Source organism: Triturus cristatus, chromosome 6 (assembly GCF_964204655.1).
Source record: "Triturus cristatus chromosome 6, aTriCri1.1, whole genome shotgun sequence".
Classification (NCBI taxonomy): domain Eukaryota; kingdom Metazoa; phylum Chordata; class Amphibia; order Caudata; family Salamandridae; genus Triturus; species Triturus cristatus.
Window position 1 is genome coordinate 114,794,484 of NC_140589.1, and position 18,384 is coordinate 114,812,867.

An 18,384-nucleotide genomic window follows, 5' to 3' on the forward strand; every position below is an offset into this window, starting at 1 on the left:
GGGGCCTTGATGAATCCAACAGAACAATCTAATTATGCCAGAAATGACCTCAGCGTCGACATCGTGGTAAAGGTAATGATACCTTTGTGTCACATGACTTTATTGTGATTTTTTTTGATCTGCATTTACACGTATTTCTACTTTCTTATTAAGAGGGCAGTGGCTCTGGGTTGTTCTCTCCTAAAATGGCCGAGGTCATAAATAACAAGGACAAGGGGCCTCCCCCATCCACTGGTCACTCCTAACTATGCTTAACAGCCTCTCCTCTGTATATAATTAGTTACAACTAAAATAGGACTATTTGGCCACAAGAATTTCATGGACAAAAAAACAGGACTACACTGGATAGCCCACAGCTCCCCATCAGCTTAATGGACAGTGAAATAGGACTACATGGGCTCGCCCACACTTAATGGACACAAACAAAGGACTACATAGCTAGTTAGCAAGACCTCTCCCAATGAGTCGGCCATCTTAGACTGTCCCGTCCATAGAGGTATAACCCACATTCTCCGCGTATACAGACCTCTCCGACATATCACCTCATGTCAGAACTTCTTTACATTCTTCCCTCTATATATTCCACTCTATTCTATTTCTAAGCCCCGTGTATTTTCCTTCTTTCCCCCCACATCCTACTCTACTCCCAGCACCCTTAGTGCATCCACCCGGATACTTGAGATCCAACCCCACCCGTTTCCCCTTCAGTCCATGATTGTTTAGCCACCTCCTCAGTTGCTGTCCTCACCCTTCCTTACCCTCCCACCCCCAAGCACTCCTCGCCACATTCCACGTACCCCTACGATGCTCATACCCACCTTGCGCCCCATCCCATTTCACCTACTGTGCAACCACCAGGATAGTTGAGATTCAACCCCCCGTTTCCCCTTCAGTCCATGATTATTTAGCCACCTCCTCATTTGCTGTCCTCACCCTTCCTTACCCTCCCACCCCCAAGCACTCCTCGCCACATACCACGTACCCCTTTGAGGCTCATACCCACCTTGCGCCCCATTCCATTTCACCCTCTGTGCTGGTCATAGCATGGAGCTCACAGGCACACACACCTACAACATCATTTATCCCCCCAACCTATCAAAAAAATCAGCCAAACGATTCAAGCACAATTTTATAAAACACCACCCTGAAACTCTCTTCGCTGACCCCTGTTTCTCACCACACAACGGGATTACAACCACTGATATCATTTTCCACACGAAACGAAGAACCCAATGGATATTGGATATTGGATATTGGATAGGTATTTATAGAGCGCTAACGTTCGCTCCCAAGGGAGCATCTTGGCGCTGTAAAACCTAGGACCAGATCACCGGGGGGGAGTTGGAGGACTAGATCGCTGCTTTAGTCCAGTCATCGGAGAGGTTGAAAATCCACGTTTTGAGGAGCTTCCTGAAAGGCTTCTCCTGCGTCTGAAGTCTAAGATGCCTTGGCATACTGTTCCAGGCTCTGATGGCAAGGAAACTGAGTGTTTTTCCACCCTTAGTCTTCAGGTTGAATTTGGGGGGAGTCATGAGATTTTCTTGCGAGGATCTGAGAGTGCGACCCGGGGAATAGTGAGGGAAGCGTCTCGACAGGTAGGCTGGGCCGGATTTGTTGAAGGCTCGGAAGGCAACAATGAGAATTTTGAAGAGTATTCTCTTGTGCAAGGGGAGCCAATGTAAGGATTTGAGGGCAGCCGAAATAGAAGATTTGCGTGGCAGTTTGAGGACGAGCCGAGCAGCAGTGTGCAGGACACTCTGTAGTTTCAGTCGGGTGGATTTTTTGGTCCCTGCCAGGAGGCCATTACAGTAGTCTACTCGGGAGAGTATGAGAGCTACCGCAATGGTCTTTCTAGAATCGAGCGGGAGAAAGTCAAAGAACTTTCGCATGGACTTAATAATTCCGAAGCATTTACCTGCTACGGTTGCGACGTGGGAGTCAAAAGAGAGATCGGAGTCGAAAATGACTCCGAGGTTTCTGGCCGATGATACTGTCTGCGGTGGGGCGGCAGAGTTTTCGGGCCACCACAGGGCTGGAATAAAAGAAGCATTCTTTCCAATGGGCAAGATTTCGGTTTTATTGGAGTTGCAGCGGAGGTGGTTGGCGTCCATCCATTGAAAGACCGCTGTAAGGCAGTGCTTGAGATTAAGTTCGGCCGTGTTTGACTTGTCGTCGAGAGGGATGACAAGCTGAGTATCGTCGGCATAAGACGTGACAGTTATGCCGAACGATTCTATGAGAGTAAGCAGGGGGATGAGATATATATTAAAAAGAAGGGGACTAAGAATGGAGCCCTGGGGAACTCCACAGAAGATCTTTTTCACTTTCGATTGGAAAGGGCCCAGTGAAACAGTTTGGAACCTGTCACTGAGGAAGGAACTGATCCAGGCAAGGGCCGAGTTGGTTACGCCGATGTCCATAAGCCTGTTAAGCAGAATGGAGTGGGAAATAGTATCGAAGGCCGCCGTGAGGTCAAGAAGGATCAAAATGGCCTTCTTCCTTTGATCTTGGAGACCTTTGATGGTATCGGTCAGCTCGATCAGGGCGGTCTCAGTAGAATGTTTAGACCGGAAACCGGATTGCTGGGGGTGGAGTAGGTTGTGGGTATCAAGAAAGGACTTGAGCTCCTTGTGGACTAGTTGTTCTGTTATTTTGCCAAGCGCAGGTAACAGGGTGATGGGACGAAGGTTGGTTAAATCAGAGGGGGGTTTGTTTGCCTTTTTCATAAGGGGTTTCACCACACCCTTTTTCCAAGAAAGAGGAACAGAGCCAGTTTTGAGGGAGAGGTTGACTATTTCATTGATGATGGGGTTAATTTCATCAATGATAGTGTGGAGGATCTTGGGGGGACAGGGGTCAGAAGGTGAGCCAGATTTGCATGAGAGAATCGCTTCTCTGGTCTGGGTCAGGGTCACCGGGGTAAAGTGTTCGAGCCTGTTAGCGGTCGGACGAGATTGGTCTCGCTCCATGATTGAGTACACCGGAGGGGGGGGGGGGGGATAAGGTTTGGTGGATAGAGCTGATTTTTTCCTCGAAGTAGTCAGAGATCTTACTACATAGTTCTAGGGAGGGGGGGATTTCTGGTTGGAGTGCTTTTGGTTTGGTGAACGATTTTACTATGGAAAAGAGGGTTTGTTGTTTTTGCTTGGCCTCTTTGATGGCGTTCACGAAGTAAGTTCTTTTTGCTAATTTAATGGTTGAGAGATAATTTTTTCTCTGTAGGATGTAGTTGTTACGATCGTCGTTGTCGTAGGATCTACGCCATATGCGTTCTTCTTTCCTGCAGGAAAGCATTCCTAGATGCACTATCGATCTCTTCCACGAGGAAAACAGCGCATGGTCTAGTTATTTGTATTTCCCCCTCCCAGCTCTTCCAAGCGACTGAAACCATCACCATCTACAATAATGGAACTATCCTCATTCAAGCCACTGACCGTAGTTTAAATCTCCTGGACAACATCTTCCCCATCATTAAAAAACTAGTGTCTAAACCCCAAGCTGTTACCCAATCTACTCCCATCTCCAGTACACAAGATGTAACATCTCCCACCCCGTCGGACAACCTCTCCCCTCTACCACCCCATCCACTAATGGCATCTGATTCATACGATACCTCCACACAGACTACCCCTCCCACTAACACACCTCACATCACTTCACCAAACCCACACATTCCACCTCCCAGCACGTCTGAGACAGCATACGCTCCCCCAATAGATATTGAACCCCTTAAGATCATAGCTCCCCTCCCCCTTAACATCATCCCCCCATAACCATCTCCCCCATTACCTCATCCTTGTCTCATAATGTTACGTATTACACATACTCCACCCATCATGGCCACCCGCCCATGGTCAGTTGTTTGCTCATAATAGGACACCCCATTACCACTCTGAAAACTCACTGCCCTCAGAACACACCCCGCTCCCAATTACCACTCCCACACTCCAGACAGCCACCCCCACAACTCAGCCATCTACATCCACAACCCATCCATCCACACTCGCATCATTGCCTCCAACACTACTCATACCTGCACCTGATCACACACCCAACCGGACCACTTTGCAACCATCCACATGCATAACACAACCATCTACATCCACAACTCATCCATCCACATTCGCAACATTGCCGCCAACACTACTCATACCTGCACCTGATCACACACCCAACCGGACCATTTCGCAGCCATTCACATGCATAACACAGCCACCAACCTCACTCATAACCGCACCAGACCCAAGACTGGATGAGATTATGACCGCACTTCACCAAATCAAAAAGGAACTCCAATCTTTTAAGGAGGTGATGTCAAGACAATCATGGCACACTACTCCCTCAAGAACATCTACATCTAGCGAGCGCCTGAATCACCCAACTTTCACCTCGAAACTTACTCCACCGAGTTGGAAAACAGTTCCCTCCCGTAATATCTTAACCCGCCCAAGGCGAAGCATCAATCAGTTTTCGGAGAGCGATCTTCTCTCTCTACTACACTCTTACGAACCCACTCCTACGAACCCCTTAACTCCCACTCAGATGTCCATACCTACTATCCCCCTCAACCCATTCAGGTCCACACAACAATAGAGGAATCATCGATAACAACCTAAGAAGAGTTCCTCTCATTCAGGATCCCACTTCTTCCCTCATCACACCTCGTCTTAAATGCACACTCCTAAATTGTAGATCTGCCTCTAGACACGCAGCGGGTATAGCGGAACTCATCATCTCATAGGAGCTGGACCTGATCATATTAACAGAAACCTGGCTAATGGAATCCTCCACTCCACTCATCGACATTCTAGTGCCCCCTAACTACGACATCATTAGATTGGATAGAATCGATAAGATAGGGGGAGGTATCGCCTGTATACATCATAGCAACATCACTGTAAACAGAGCCATATCCCCTGTATTCCCCTCTTGCGAATACATATGCCTCGACATTAGCAGCAACGGCAAACCAGTATGCACGCTACACATCATCTATCATCCACCTGGGGACAACCTCATCTTCACCAAACACCACATGGATATGGTTTCAACGAACACCGGGCGGCAAAATACCCAAATATTGCTGGGCGACTTCAGTCTCCATTGGAACGACCACAACGATGCAGTGGTCAATAGTCTCAAACACTTCCTTGATGATGTAGCCCTCACCCAAATGTGCAACAGCCCTACACATAATAAAGGCTCCATCCTGGATTTAATAATCTCCAAAAGTGATGTCATTCAGTTGGAGTCGATCCAACCCTGTGACTGGTCAGACCATTATATTATCACCTTCTTTATCAACGAAACATTGAAACTTAACTCTGTTCAATCCACAAAACCAAAGATTTGGAAAAGAGACTTGAAAAAACTCAACCCCAACATACTACCCTGCCCCAGCTACAACCTTCTTCTGCCCCCTGCAGGATCTTCTGACGTCCATGATCTCACCAACCACTACCTCAATTCTATGACCTCGATAATTAATGAGGAAGCACCCCTTCAACTAAAGAGAGTTTCCACTAAAGACTCTAAGCCCTGGTACAACGGTCTACTTAACAAGGATAGACGGACTCTCAGAACTCATGAACGCATCTGGAGATCAGTCCCATCTTCTAATTACCTCAAGTTACTAAGGAAAAAGAGAAATGCTTATTATAGAAAGATCAAGCGCACTAAAGCTGACTTTTTCTGCCACCAACTAGACCTAGCAAGAAATCGTCCCCAAAAACGTTTTGAGCTAATCAAAACCCAATCTAAGGACGCTCCTCAACGGCTACAAGACATAGCCCGCCCGCAACCCAACTGCGAAGAATTTTCTGTCTTCTTTAATCAGAAGACTGACAACATCAAGAAGGATCTCCTAAATGACCTATTACTACTCTCCGGTCCTCCTACGAACACCTCCCCTCCACTACCAACCACGCCACACCAAATCCCCTCAAAGTTTGACTTAAAAAACGGCGCAGCCTGGTCATCCTTTGCTACTTACACTGAAGAAGCTTTAGGCAAGATTCTTAATGCCCTGAAGCCTGCCAATCACCTCACCGATCCTCTCCCGGCAAATCCTGTTAAAGACTTAACCCCATGGCTTCTGCCTCTCTGGACCAAAATCATTAACAGTTCACTCCAACAAGGCTGCATCCTGGACTCTCTCAAAGTCGGACAGGTATCACCCATTCTAAAGAAACCCACAGCTAACCCTACGGACCTAAACAACTATCGTCCCATCTCCAATATTCCTACCTTGGCCAAATTACTTGAAAAATGTGTACACCACCAATTGACTAAACATATTGATCACTTTGACCTTCTTAACAAACGCCAATCAGGCTTCAGAGCAGGCCACAGCACTGAATCAGCCATGACACACATTATTGACGATGCGCTACAAATCCTTGATCAGAACGAATCATGCCTACTCATCCTGCTAGACCTACCCTCCGCCTTTGATACGGTCAAACACGAGAATCTGATATATCTTCTGAAACATAGAATGGGGCTATCTGGATCAGTGCTATACTGGTTTACCTCTTTTCTCCATAACCGAACGCAAAAATTCAAGGTCAACAACACTCTTTCCAAACCCGTACCAGTTACGTTGGGGGTCCCGCAAGGGTCCTCACTATCTCCGACATTGTTTAACCTGTTCCTGGAACCTCTCACCGAAATGCTACATGCGTCTAACGTGCAATATCATATGTACGCCGACAACACACAACTTTTTATCTTAAGATTCACACCCTAGAAGACATTAAATTGCTTAACACAACACTCAGGAACAGCCAGACTTGGCTGGCAGAAAGCCATCTCAAATTGAACGCTCCAAAAACCGAATTCCTCCTTATAGCTCCACCCGCCAAAGTCCCCATTATGCAAGACTTGATCAAACATATTACTGCACTCAACGTTCAACCGAACATTGTGGACTCAGCGAAATCCTTGGGAATAACTCTGGACAGCAACCTCACTATGCAGAAACAGATTAGCAACGCAACAAAGGGAGCAAACTTCCAGAAAAACACAGAGGAAGCTGAAAACCTTCCTGACAGTCAATGACTTCAAGCTGGCAGTACAAGCTCTAGTTATCCCTCGTGTACAGTACGGAAGTGTCTCCCCACTCCTGTCTCCCTTGGAGTCCCCCAAGGATCTATTCTCTCTCCCTCCCTCTTTAACCTCTTTATGGAACCCCTCACCCTCATTCTTAACCAAGCAGGCATAAATTACCACCTCTACGCCGATGGCACCCAAATCTATTACAAGATTAAAACTCATGCTGACATCTTGCACCTGAACAACACTCTTACCAAGATCCAAACCTAGTTCCATTCCAATCATCTCAAACTCAACCCTAACAAAACCGAAATCATTCTCTTCTCCCCCAAAAATAACCCTCTACCTGTTCAATCATGGATCCCTGACTTCAATGCACTCAACTGCTCACTCACCCTGTCCAACTACGTCAGATCTCTTGGCATCACTATCGACAACACCCTAACCCTTAATGTTCACATCAAAAACTCTGCCAAAGGAGCCCTCCTCACTCTCCGTCACCTCAAGAAAATTAAACCATTCATACCCACCGATGATTTCAAACTCGTAGTTCAGTCGCTTGTTCTGTCACGTATTGATTATGGTAATGCCATCCTTAATGGAATCCCCAAAGTACACCTAGCTCCAATCAAAGCTGTGCTCAACCTTGCTGCCAGGCTCATCACGGGCTGCAAACGCTTCGATCATATATCACCGGCTCTCAAATCTCTTAAATAGCTCCCTATCGAAGGCAGATCCGCCTACAAAACCGCCTGCATTACTCATAAAGTCCTCCACCAAAACACTCCACATTACCTCTCAAAGAAATTCCACACTGCGTGCTCCACTCGACCTCTGAGAAGCACCAACACCCTACTCCTAATCCCACCTCTGCATAAAAAGAAAGCTACACAATCTCGCTCCTTCTCTGGCAATGTCCCTATCATCTGGAATGCCCTCCCAAAAAACCTGTGCTGTAATCCCTCCTATTTTAGTTTAAAAAAAGACCTCAAAACCCACCTCCTCAATTATTATTGGGGTTCCTAACCTCTGTCCTACTCCTGATTTCTTATCTATCACACGATATTTGTTCAGTAATTTTATACCCTGTTCTCCTGTTTCACCATTTACCTAATTACTTAAATGTATAGCTCCTGCCCCTGTTTTATTTATCTGGTTTTGTATAATGCTCATGTTGTCTCTACTTTGTATATTTTTGTTGCACTACCTTTCATATGCTTTTATACCCTATGTGCCTTATACTATCCTTATCTTGTAAACCGCTCTGGGTCTAGCCAGCGCTATATAAAACCTTCAAAATAAAAAATAATTAAGTGTCTCTGTGTGGCCTTCCAAAAACGACAACAGCACCCCTAAGAGCCTCAATAAATGCTGCAGGGAGACTCATCACTGGTTCGAAAAGAAGTTCCCATATTTCCCCAGACTTAAAAGCCTTGAATTGGTTACCGCTTGAAGACAGAATTCACCTAAAAGCCTGCATGACGCATAAGGCTATACATCACAATGCACCCAGCTACCTCGCACAGAAGTTGACGATCTCTGGTGGGACAAGATCTTCAAGAAGTGCGGAGAACCTGCTACTGAAACCTCAAAGATTCAACAAGAAAAAAACGTATAAACGATCCTTCTCTGGGATGGCGCCCAGGATATAGAATATACTTCCCCCAGAAACCAGACTGAATGCTTCTACCGCATCTTTCAAAAAGGAAGTAAAAGCGATTCTCATGGCAAAATTCACCTGATTATAGACTAAAGAAATTCTGAGATCAATCGTACCCTTACTAGTAATCTTTACTATGACAAGGGTCCAACTAGACATTCTAGTCACTTTATCTGACCTTGACCTGATTCAACAGATATGTTTTGTTTTGTACCCTACTGCTTCCCTTTGCACGAGTTGGTATGTATACATGACTTACCTGCATTTATCTGTTTGTATAATTAGCCTGATTTCATGTAAAGCACTCTGATATCCGCAAGGATCTTGTTCGCGCTCTATAAAACCTTCAAAATAAATAAATAAATGTACTACATTCAGAAACAAGGCGGGACACACTCCTTACAGCTTTCTCAACTAGCGCAAAGCATATGGAGATGGGCTATTGCTCAGAAAAATTTTCTCCAAGCCTAACATGTCCCGGGAGTCCAGAACAACATAGCTGATCTGTTAAGTCGTCAGCCACAACAGATTCACGAGTGGGAACTTCATCCACAAGTTCTTCAACCATTTTTCCACATGTGGGGGCAACCAGAGATAGATCTCTTTGCCACTCATGAAAACGCCAAATGCCCAAGCTTCGCTGCCAGATATCCACACCTGTTGTCCAAAGGAAATGCGATATGGATAAATTGGTCAGTCAGATTTGCGTACGCTTTTCCGCCTCTCCTATTAATTCCACTGGTGTAACGCAAACTACAGCAACACTCACTGACTTTCATCCTAGTTGCTCCAACATGGGCCAGACAACCGTGGTACACCAGATTGCTGGAACTATCTGTAGTCCTGCACCAAAAACTACACCTCTCCCCACGTCTCTTAACCCAGAGCCGTGGAGAGATGAGACATCCAGACTCAGCACAGCTCAACCTAGCAATTTTTGCTCCTGAGGTCTTTAGAGTTCGGTTACCTTAACCTTCCCCTTGACTGTATGAACATTATCAAGGAAGTTAGACGCCCCACCACTAGAGCCTGCTATGCAGCCAAGTGGAAAAGATTTGTGATATATTGTCACAATAACACCATTGATCCTCTAGATGTGTCTATTCAACACATCTAAAGATTATCTGCTGCATCTCCAAAGGTGTAACTTGGCATACACATCTATTAGGTTACACCTTGCTGCCATAGCAGCCTACTTACAAAATAGACCACACTTGTCGCTATTCAGGGTACCTGCCATCAACGCATTTATGGAAGGCCTCAAAAGAATAATTCCCCTCAGTGTACCACCCTCACTGTGTGGAATTTAAACATAATTCTCAAAAGACTAATGGGCCCTCCTTTTGAACCTCTGCACCAATGCGAACTACAATTTCTAACATGGAAAGTCGCTTTCCTAGTGGCCATTACTTCCCTTAGAAGAGTCAGTGAGCTACAGGCACTGAATATTCAAGAATCTTTTTTACAACTCCATCATTACAAAGTGGTTCTCAGAACCAATCCAAAATTACTCCCTAAGGTTATTTCTCCCTTCCACCTCAATCAGTCTGTGGAATTGACAGTATTCTTCTCGCAACCACAAACAGTCGCAGAAAGAGCTCTTCACACTCTAGATGTAAAAAGAGCACTGCTTTATTACATTGAAAGAACAAAACCTTTTCGTAAGACAAAACAACTTTTTGTGTCCTTCTCACCACCACACAAAGGCAACCCCATATCAAAATCTGGGATAGCAAGGTGGATTGTCAAATGCATACAGATTTGCTATCACAAAGCAAAACGTACATTATCAGTTCCCCCTAAAGCCCACTCTACCCAAAAGATGGGGGCTTCAATGGCATTTTTAGGAAACATTCACTTAGATGACATCTGCAAAGCAGCTACGTGATCTACACCGCACACATTCACAAAGCACTATTGTGTAGATGTGCAAACAAAACAACAAGCTAGTATTGGCCAGGCTGTACTCAAAACATTATTTCAAACTACTGCAACAGATACTGGTGGTCGCCGCTAGAGAGGTGTACTGCTATACAATCTATGCATAGTGTGTGATCTGCAGTTCATATGCCTCAAACGGAAAATGCTACTTACCAGTATGCATCTGTTCTTGGCATGTAGAGCTGCAAATCCACGCACGCCCACCCACCTCCTCGGCTACCTTTATCTGTTCCAGTGCTATCTTATTTAGATACAGCATACATGGGCATCTTATCTGTTTATCACAAAACTCCATAATTTCCCTGCTGGCGAAAAACAATCTGAAGATGGAGCCGATGCCCATGTGCACTATAGTCCAAAGGAGGAGTCACCTATCCCGTGACTTCCAAAGACTTTTCCAAGACAAAAACAAGTACAAACATCCAGGTCCAACACCAGATGGTGATCTATGCATGGTGTGTGGATTTGCAGCTCTACATGCCAAGAACAGATGCATACTGGTAAGTAGCATTTTCCTTTCTGTACTAACTATTGTTTTTTTAATGGTTGATTTATGTAATGATACGGGCAAAGCCCTTTTGGATCTCTTACCTACGTCAGCAGTGAAGATGGTACTTAATAATTGGAAGGAGACACACAAAACTTCATATAAAGGATGGATGAACTGGGTTATTCACTTTAGGGGTGCAGACAATATTGTGCTACAGTGTTTTCCATGGAAACCCTTGTTTAGACCACTGTGGAATTCCTTGGACATTTACTTCAATACACACAACCCCCGTGAATAATCATGCTCAGTTTGTTTTCTCTGTAATATTATTTCTACAATACTTGATGGTCTGTTTAGTATTTTTTTGTGCTTATAGTGAACTTCCCAATAGATGTACATTAATGCTATTGGTCCCTTAATATAGGTTTCCTCTTGTTGTTTATTATCTATTTTTTGTCTCCTTCTTTCTCTTTTCTTTCTTTTCTTTTGTTTTCTCAAGGGCTTTTTTCTTCTTCTCTTTCTTTTTATCCTTGGTATACATAGGTTTTGGAGTTCTAATTATTGGTACATCACAATTATATGCGATGTTAGCTTGTAATTTTGACACAAATGTCTTGCTCATATATTATTCCAATTTTGTCATTTGTGGTTATTTTTGTTTATTATGAACCTCTATAAAAATATTTGAAATTAAAAAATGGCACGAATAACCAAAACGTATTTTCTTACGTGTTTGCAGGAAGTGTCCCAGTGCTGAATCCAGGTATCCAGCACTGAGTTAGAAAAGTAACGTAAAAAGTAACTTACCTGTAATTTACTGAAAAAGCCTATTCATTTCAATGTACTGTATCTACTAAGTATTTCAACCTATTGCATCCCCTGTAAATCAAACAAAGTACAATTCTATTGCATTTTCAAACTGTTCTACATTCAGCAACTTATTACTGTAGAGTATTTATTGCTCACCTGTGCCAGGCTTGCTTGGTTCTAAAATAAAACAACACTATATTTTTTATACAAAAACAATTGGTCTAGAGTTCAGTCCTTGAGTGTATGAATTCATTTGCTGACTGAGTGGGTACATCAAATGCTTAACAGTGTCCTCTGATACTGCCATACTGCTGGACCCCTCTACCACAAATAGAGAGTAAGGTTCTATCTAACTTTAACCTCTGCCTACCCCTGGGGTCACCTGGTATCCATACACACTATACCTCATATTGGTGTAGTATATATAGAGCCAGTTTCTCACAGTATCTACATATACCAGCATGCAAGCTATAAAGCGAGTTGGGGACTCCCTGCTCCCTAACAAATGCATTATGGTCCAGGAGCATATTGCCAGAAAGCAGGATACCTATAGTGGTTACACCCTCTTAAGGGTTGCCTTGTTGATATGAATATGCCAGGACATACCCTCCGTGAATGTGCCCCCAAGATACGCAACCGAATCAACCTTCTGAAGGGGGACACTCCCCCAAGAAGAAGCTACCCTTAAAAGATTTGTGTTGATTAAAGGACATCACATTGGTTTTAGTAGTGTTGATCTCCAAGTCCGGTGAAGTGCAAAACTCATTGAAATTAGTCAAGAGTGTCTGGAGCTTGCTTTGGGGGTCTTGGAGATCAACTGAGACCAGGGTGAGTAGGAAATCAAAACAACTCTTTGCAAATTTTTGAGCGTTGTGTGCAGGTGTGTTTAGTAAATTGGGTGGGTATTGTCATAGTTCACCATAGGATCGAGGCCTGCTTTGATTAGGGCAAGCTCCATTATGCCAGATTTTAGGCTGTTGCTGCACTCAAGATGAATGAGTTGCTGAAAAAAATGTCACCTGGACATCAATCCATACCTTGGTCTAACGCTGCTGCCTGGACTCCATTGTATCATGTCACTGTTATCTGAGGCCACGTTATACGTTGTGAAAAATCTAAAACCCACACCTTAAAATGTACTTTACGAAAATATTGTGCAAGTTTCAGTATTCCTCTATCAAATGAAAAACTGTTGGCAGGTGTGGGCTGTTTACATAAATGCTTTTTCACATTGTTACTTTGTATGTGTTTATGAAGAGTTAAACTTTGTATTTGACCATAGTTCTACCTCTTATATTTTTAGGAGAAATATAAATACACCACCCTGCTTCCGATTTTATTTGGAGAGTCTGCCATGAACTACATCCTCTCCGCTGCAAAGTTAGTAATCTTAAAAAGTATTAAAAAGTGTGGTCTTCTAGTCGCACCCATTGATATCTGCTTTCCAGTGTTCTTATAACCCATGCATCTGCAGTAATGAAGGTTGATGAGGAATTACAATCCCCCTGTGTATGCTAAAGAGACTGGCCATTATTAAATCTTTGAAGAATAGTTACTGATGCGTTATTTTTCTATCATCTTACAAGCCAAACGTTGTCTTATGCATGCAGACTAATTACAAAGTGGTGCATGGTCACAAGGTTACAGTTTGCTATAATTCTTCGCTGTCCATCCATTCCTTCGTACATCAGCACACATTCTTATCAATGTGTAGCAGAAAGGAAAGTCATACTGTTAATCCTGAAGTAAAATACAGTCGCAAATTTACTGCAAATGCCTATTGGGGAAAGCCCGTTTGTGGTAATGGAAAGTGATATTACAGTGATTGATTCTCGTCCGTGCACTGTGCGGGATTGTAAATGTCCCAAAGCACGCTATGTGCAGTATAGTAAATTAGCACGGACCAGAACAGGGAAAGAACATGGACTTGTAGTCTTTCTCATACCACTAATTAGCGAGGCTGTCCCAGGAGCAAATTTATGAACTGCTGCATTGCTATACTTGTGTATGTATTATGTAATGTAAAATAGACGTGTACAGCGCAGCTGTCACCCCACGGGTATCCTTGTGCTGAGACTTAACCTGTTGTCAGTGTGCATGTAGATGACCTGTCCAGGAGATACAGAAGAACTCAAAGTTACTCCTCCCTTGGGAAGATACAAGCTTCACATGATCATTGATGCTCCTTACAATTATTTGCAAATTGAACACTGAGCAATTGCCTTTGAGTTCATGAGGCAACATGATTAGGCAATGTTGAAGCAGATGATATGGTGGATATGAAATATATTTAGGCTTTGACTGGGTTGGGTGAGGCATAGTTTGAAAGACACAAACGGTGATGGGAGAAATGCTTGCAATTTGTCTAACCACTGGCATTCACTCATGGTAGCGTCCCAACCCATTGCTTTTTCGCCCACCATGCTACTTCAGTTTGGACCCAGCCATGTGCAAATCAGTCTTGACCCTGCTCCTCATGGGAACAATCCAGCCCAAACTGCCAAGCCAGCTTCTCCCTGAAGCGGACCAAAAACAACCCAGGACTGGTTTTGCCTGATTTGTGGTCACATCAGCCAGGTACAGCTTGGTTCCAGTGACACAGAGAGCATGGGACCCACATCTGGGCATACACTGCTCACTTAGGGTGTCAAATGCAAAAACTACAAGGTAATAAAGGGAATGCTTGAGTTAATCTCAGGCACTAGCAATCACTCAGGGTAGCACTCCAACCCATCGTTCTTTTGCTCACCATGCAGCCTCAGTTTGGACCCAGTCATATGCAAATCCGGCTTGACTGTTTCTCATGGGAAAGGATGGCCTAAACTGCCAGGCCAAATCCTCCCTGAACCCGAACACAATCAACCATGGGTTGGGATGCTACCCTGAGTGATCGCCAGTGGTTAAACAGATTTGCAAGCATTCCTCCCATCCCCTTGTGTGTTTCATGAGGCATTGTTTTAGTAGTCTAGAGTTTGCCTTGGTATCGAAAGTAGTTAATGGTGTTGCATCAGGGTGCATCTGGAGTTATTTTCAGAATGACATTGATTTTAAAGTGACTTTAACAGAGCTTTCATTTATTTGCTGTGAGACATTTCTTGGGAAAAAGGCTGACTTTTTTTTCCATGTAGATGTCTCACATGGCTTGAGGTGTGACCAATGATTGAGATTCCATGCTTTGAAGAGGAGCCACACTAGAGTAATTTAGACTGGGTGGTGCAGTTAAAGTGCCTTGTATTGTTGGCTACGTGACTTGAAATGTGGGTTATTTTACTTGGAAGGGCCCAATATGTAATAACTACTGAAAGCAGTTTTAGTACTCTGGTTGTGAGAATTATCTGCAAAACAAATGTTGTTAATTTTGATCTGTAACCTCTTGGAAATTTAGCTGAATCTTTTAGAATTTATATTAGAATTATTGCTACACTTACCTGTTTAGTATAGGTTCTTTTGCCTCTGTGTCTGCACTGTAGTAACACTCACTTTTTCACATAGAATAACTGCTGGAGAAGAGATGACTAAGAAGCACAACAATATTCTAAAGACGCTATGCCAGGTCTTGTGCTCCATTGGATCAAGACTCTGCAATATAAAGGTATGGTTTCATATAGTTATTTTAGGTTTTTCGGTTCACAATATTGTGATTTCGTGTGACATTCAAGTGATTCTTCAGCAGAGATCATTAACATCTCCATCATGGTATCTTTATTAATATTCATAAACAGTCAGTAGCTCCATCTAGGTGCAAGTTGGAGGAGACTTTTAACAGAGAATAAGACAGTTTAAATGTCAGCCAATTTTCCCAGAGTACTACAAGTTCAGCCTAGCCAAGACTGTAATAGGAACAAGGTTGGTTATATTGTATTACCTTATTCGTGGGGGTTTCTTGAGACACTGAATATAAAAAATAGCAATCTTTATTTCTAGGTCAGTAGTAGAAATAACGAGTAAGCAGCATATTGACAGCCCTCATTGTATTGAGGCTGCACTGGTTGCTCAAAAAAAAAAAAAAGGAAAATTGATGACTCTAGTCTCCAAATCCATATGGACCTCCAGGACCTACCTTTGTAAAAGAAATTGTTCGGTTTCAGTGACTGTTTAGGCAATTAATATCAGCCGATCATCACCAACTAATCTGAAATAGGATGTTTTATTAAAATAAATGTAAGAACAATCTCACCACTACCAGCCAGCTTCAAAGACTTTGACATCAAATAGACAACTTGTATTGTCCGTATTGAAGAACTTGATAACAAGGACATTAGTATCAACAATATCTAGCTAGTCTTCTCATTTACCATCATTACAAACCGATAAGGAGCAACTATTTCTAATCCCAAAATAAAATTACTGTGCACAACACCAACTCCTCAGAAGTCTTCGTTTAATGTTAAGACAGAGGCTCTGATTCCAAATGTCCTCAGAAACAGTGTCGCTTTCGACACAATGTCCTGGGAGAAAGCTGTTTCAATCGATATGGCATATTGATCTTGGAATCACAGCAGTGCCCATAGACACCTTATCATCCTAGGAGTGATGAGGTATTGTACAAGAGGCACATACTTATCTAGATGAACAGCAGGGTCAGCAACTTACATTTTGCCAGTAAACTATACATAGAACCCCTTTCAATTTTTACATTGCATTTGATGCTCCTTAGACCACCAGAATATCAGTTAATTTTGAAACGTTAAATGACTCCTAGTCCTGCTACTCCTGAAACTTAAAAATGCATTTGTTTTTAGGTCTCGCGACCTGCTTTGCACTGCGCGGCAGTGCTTGTGCAGGCAAGAGTCCTTTTGTCCGGGTTTTGAAAATCGACCTGGAAAATGCACACGCTCGTGCGTGTGAATTTACCTTTGTGGCCTGCTATTGGCCTTTCCGTGCGTGTTGTTTTGTAAAATAGACACCAATAGGTCAGAGGCGGGCGCATAGCTCTGCCCCTGGCCTATTGGTGTCTATTATGCGCATTTCCTGCCATATGGTTTCAATTATCGTGCATAGACACGAGTGCGATAATTGAAAGCATATGGGCGCGCGCGCACCACTCGCGGCTTTGTTTTTCACAAAGGCGATAGCTTTAGCGATCGCCTTTCTTTTCCCTCCCCTTTGCCCCCTTGTTTAATAAAGGTGCTGCCTGGGGCGTATCGCTTTCACATGCTTTGGACTTAGCCGTAGGCATAGGTGGAAACCTTACCCTCTAGGGTCGGAAACTATTTTAGCTTTTTTGAGTGGTCGTGAATTATAGTGCAAGAGAAGCATTGCAAGAAGAGGGGTAATCGGTGCAAATGCATACCACAGGAAAGGGCAAACTGGCCCTCTGTAGGCATTGCCAAAAAGGCAGAGTGTTCAGTAGCCGCAGCGAACATGATGGAGGTGGTCTGGAAATTTTGCACAACATGTGAAGCTTCTGGCGAGAGTAATGCACCAACATGCACCTTCAGGGCGCTTTGCAGTGATAGAAGGCACACACCCCGCTGTATGATATGGGAGCTGGTGCAGGAGCCTTGTGGTGTCAGAAGCAGAGCTCAGAAGCATCATCGGGCAGAGGTGAACACACTCTGGGGCTGTCCATGAAACGTAAACAACCCTGCAGTGAATACCTGCTCCAACCTTCCCTGGTAACACTCGCGTGATACTGCCTCACATCATCTCAGGAAAACATGTCTGCAGAGATTTGTGAATCGGGTGTTAAGAGATGCTGTGGTTGACGTTCGAGCCCTGATGAAGCTACTGATGCTGAAAGTATCTGCATTCTAAACACCCTGTCTTCGCCCTGTTTGTGGCAGTGAAGCAGTGTGCGGTTTGTCCCTGGAGCTGGACAGCTTGGACCATGCTTGGAATCTGCCACCTTTAGACCAAAAATCAGAGGAGGGAAGATCTGTGCCTGATCTTTATTTTTGGGCAAAGTCATTCTGTTTCTCCACTGCCAACCCGTTCTTCCGGAAGGCCCTGCAGGGCAGCAAACATGGCAGAAAACGGAGACTTTTGTCACCCAGCTGCCTAATTCTTTAAAGCGGGGGTCTCTGAAAAGACGACACCGCTACACAAGGTGCAGGTAAGTTTAATCCGTCTTACAACACTGAGGGTATAGTAGCCACTGCCAACCTCGGAACGGTCAAAGCATTCTGTTCCAATTACAACAGGAACTCTCAATATTCTTTACACGACCAATAATGCAAACTCAACCCAACATATCCCCCTCCCTTCGAGCATCGCAATGAAAAACACTGTTGTAACATATAACCAACAAGCATTTGCAATGCAATAGGTCTCGCATTTACGCGAGTTTGAGCTATTGGTATTGTAAATGACAATGCATTTTATTTAAATTTTGGTTTTCAAAACATACATAAAAGGCATTGTCATTTACAATGCCAAAAGCTTAAACTCGTTACAGTTTGATAGCACACATTTGCGAGAGTTTAATCTA

General features: G+C 43.8%; 1 protein-coding gene across 1 annotated transcript in view; it reads left to right on the plus strand.

The window, feature by feature from the left end:
* Positions 1 to 18,384, plus strand: part of LOC146816481 (exportin-5-like) — a 1,583,592-nt gene that overhangs the window by 294,011 nt on the left and 1,271,197 nt on the right. The window contains 2 exon segments of the mRNA XM_085610325.1: positions 13,258 to 13,334; positions 15,447 to 15,546. Of these exon segments, the coding sequence (XP_085466451.1) occupies positions 13,258 to 13,334; positions 15,447 to 15,546 (177 nt within the window).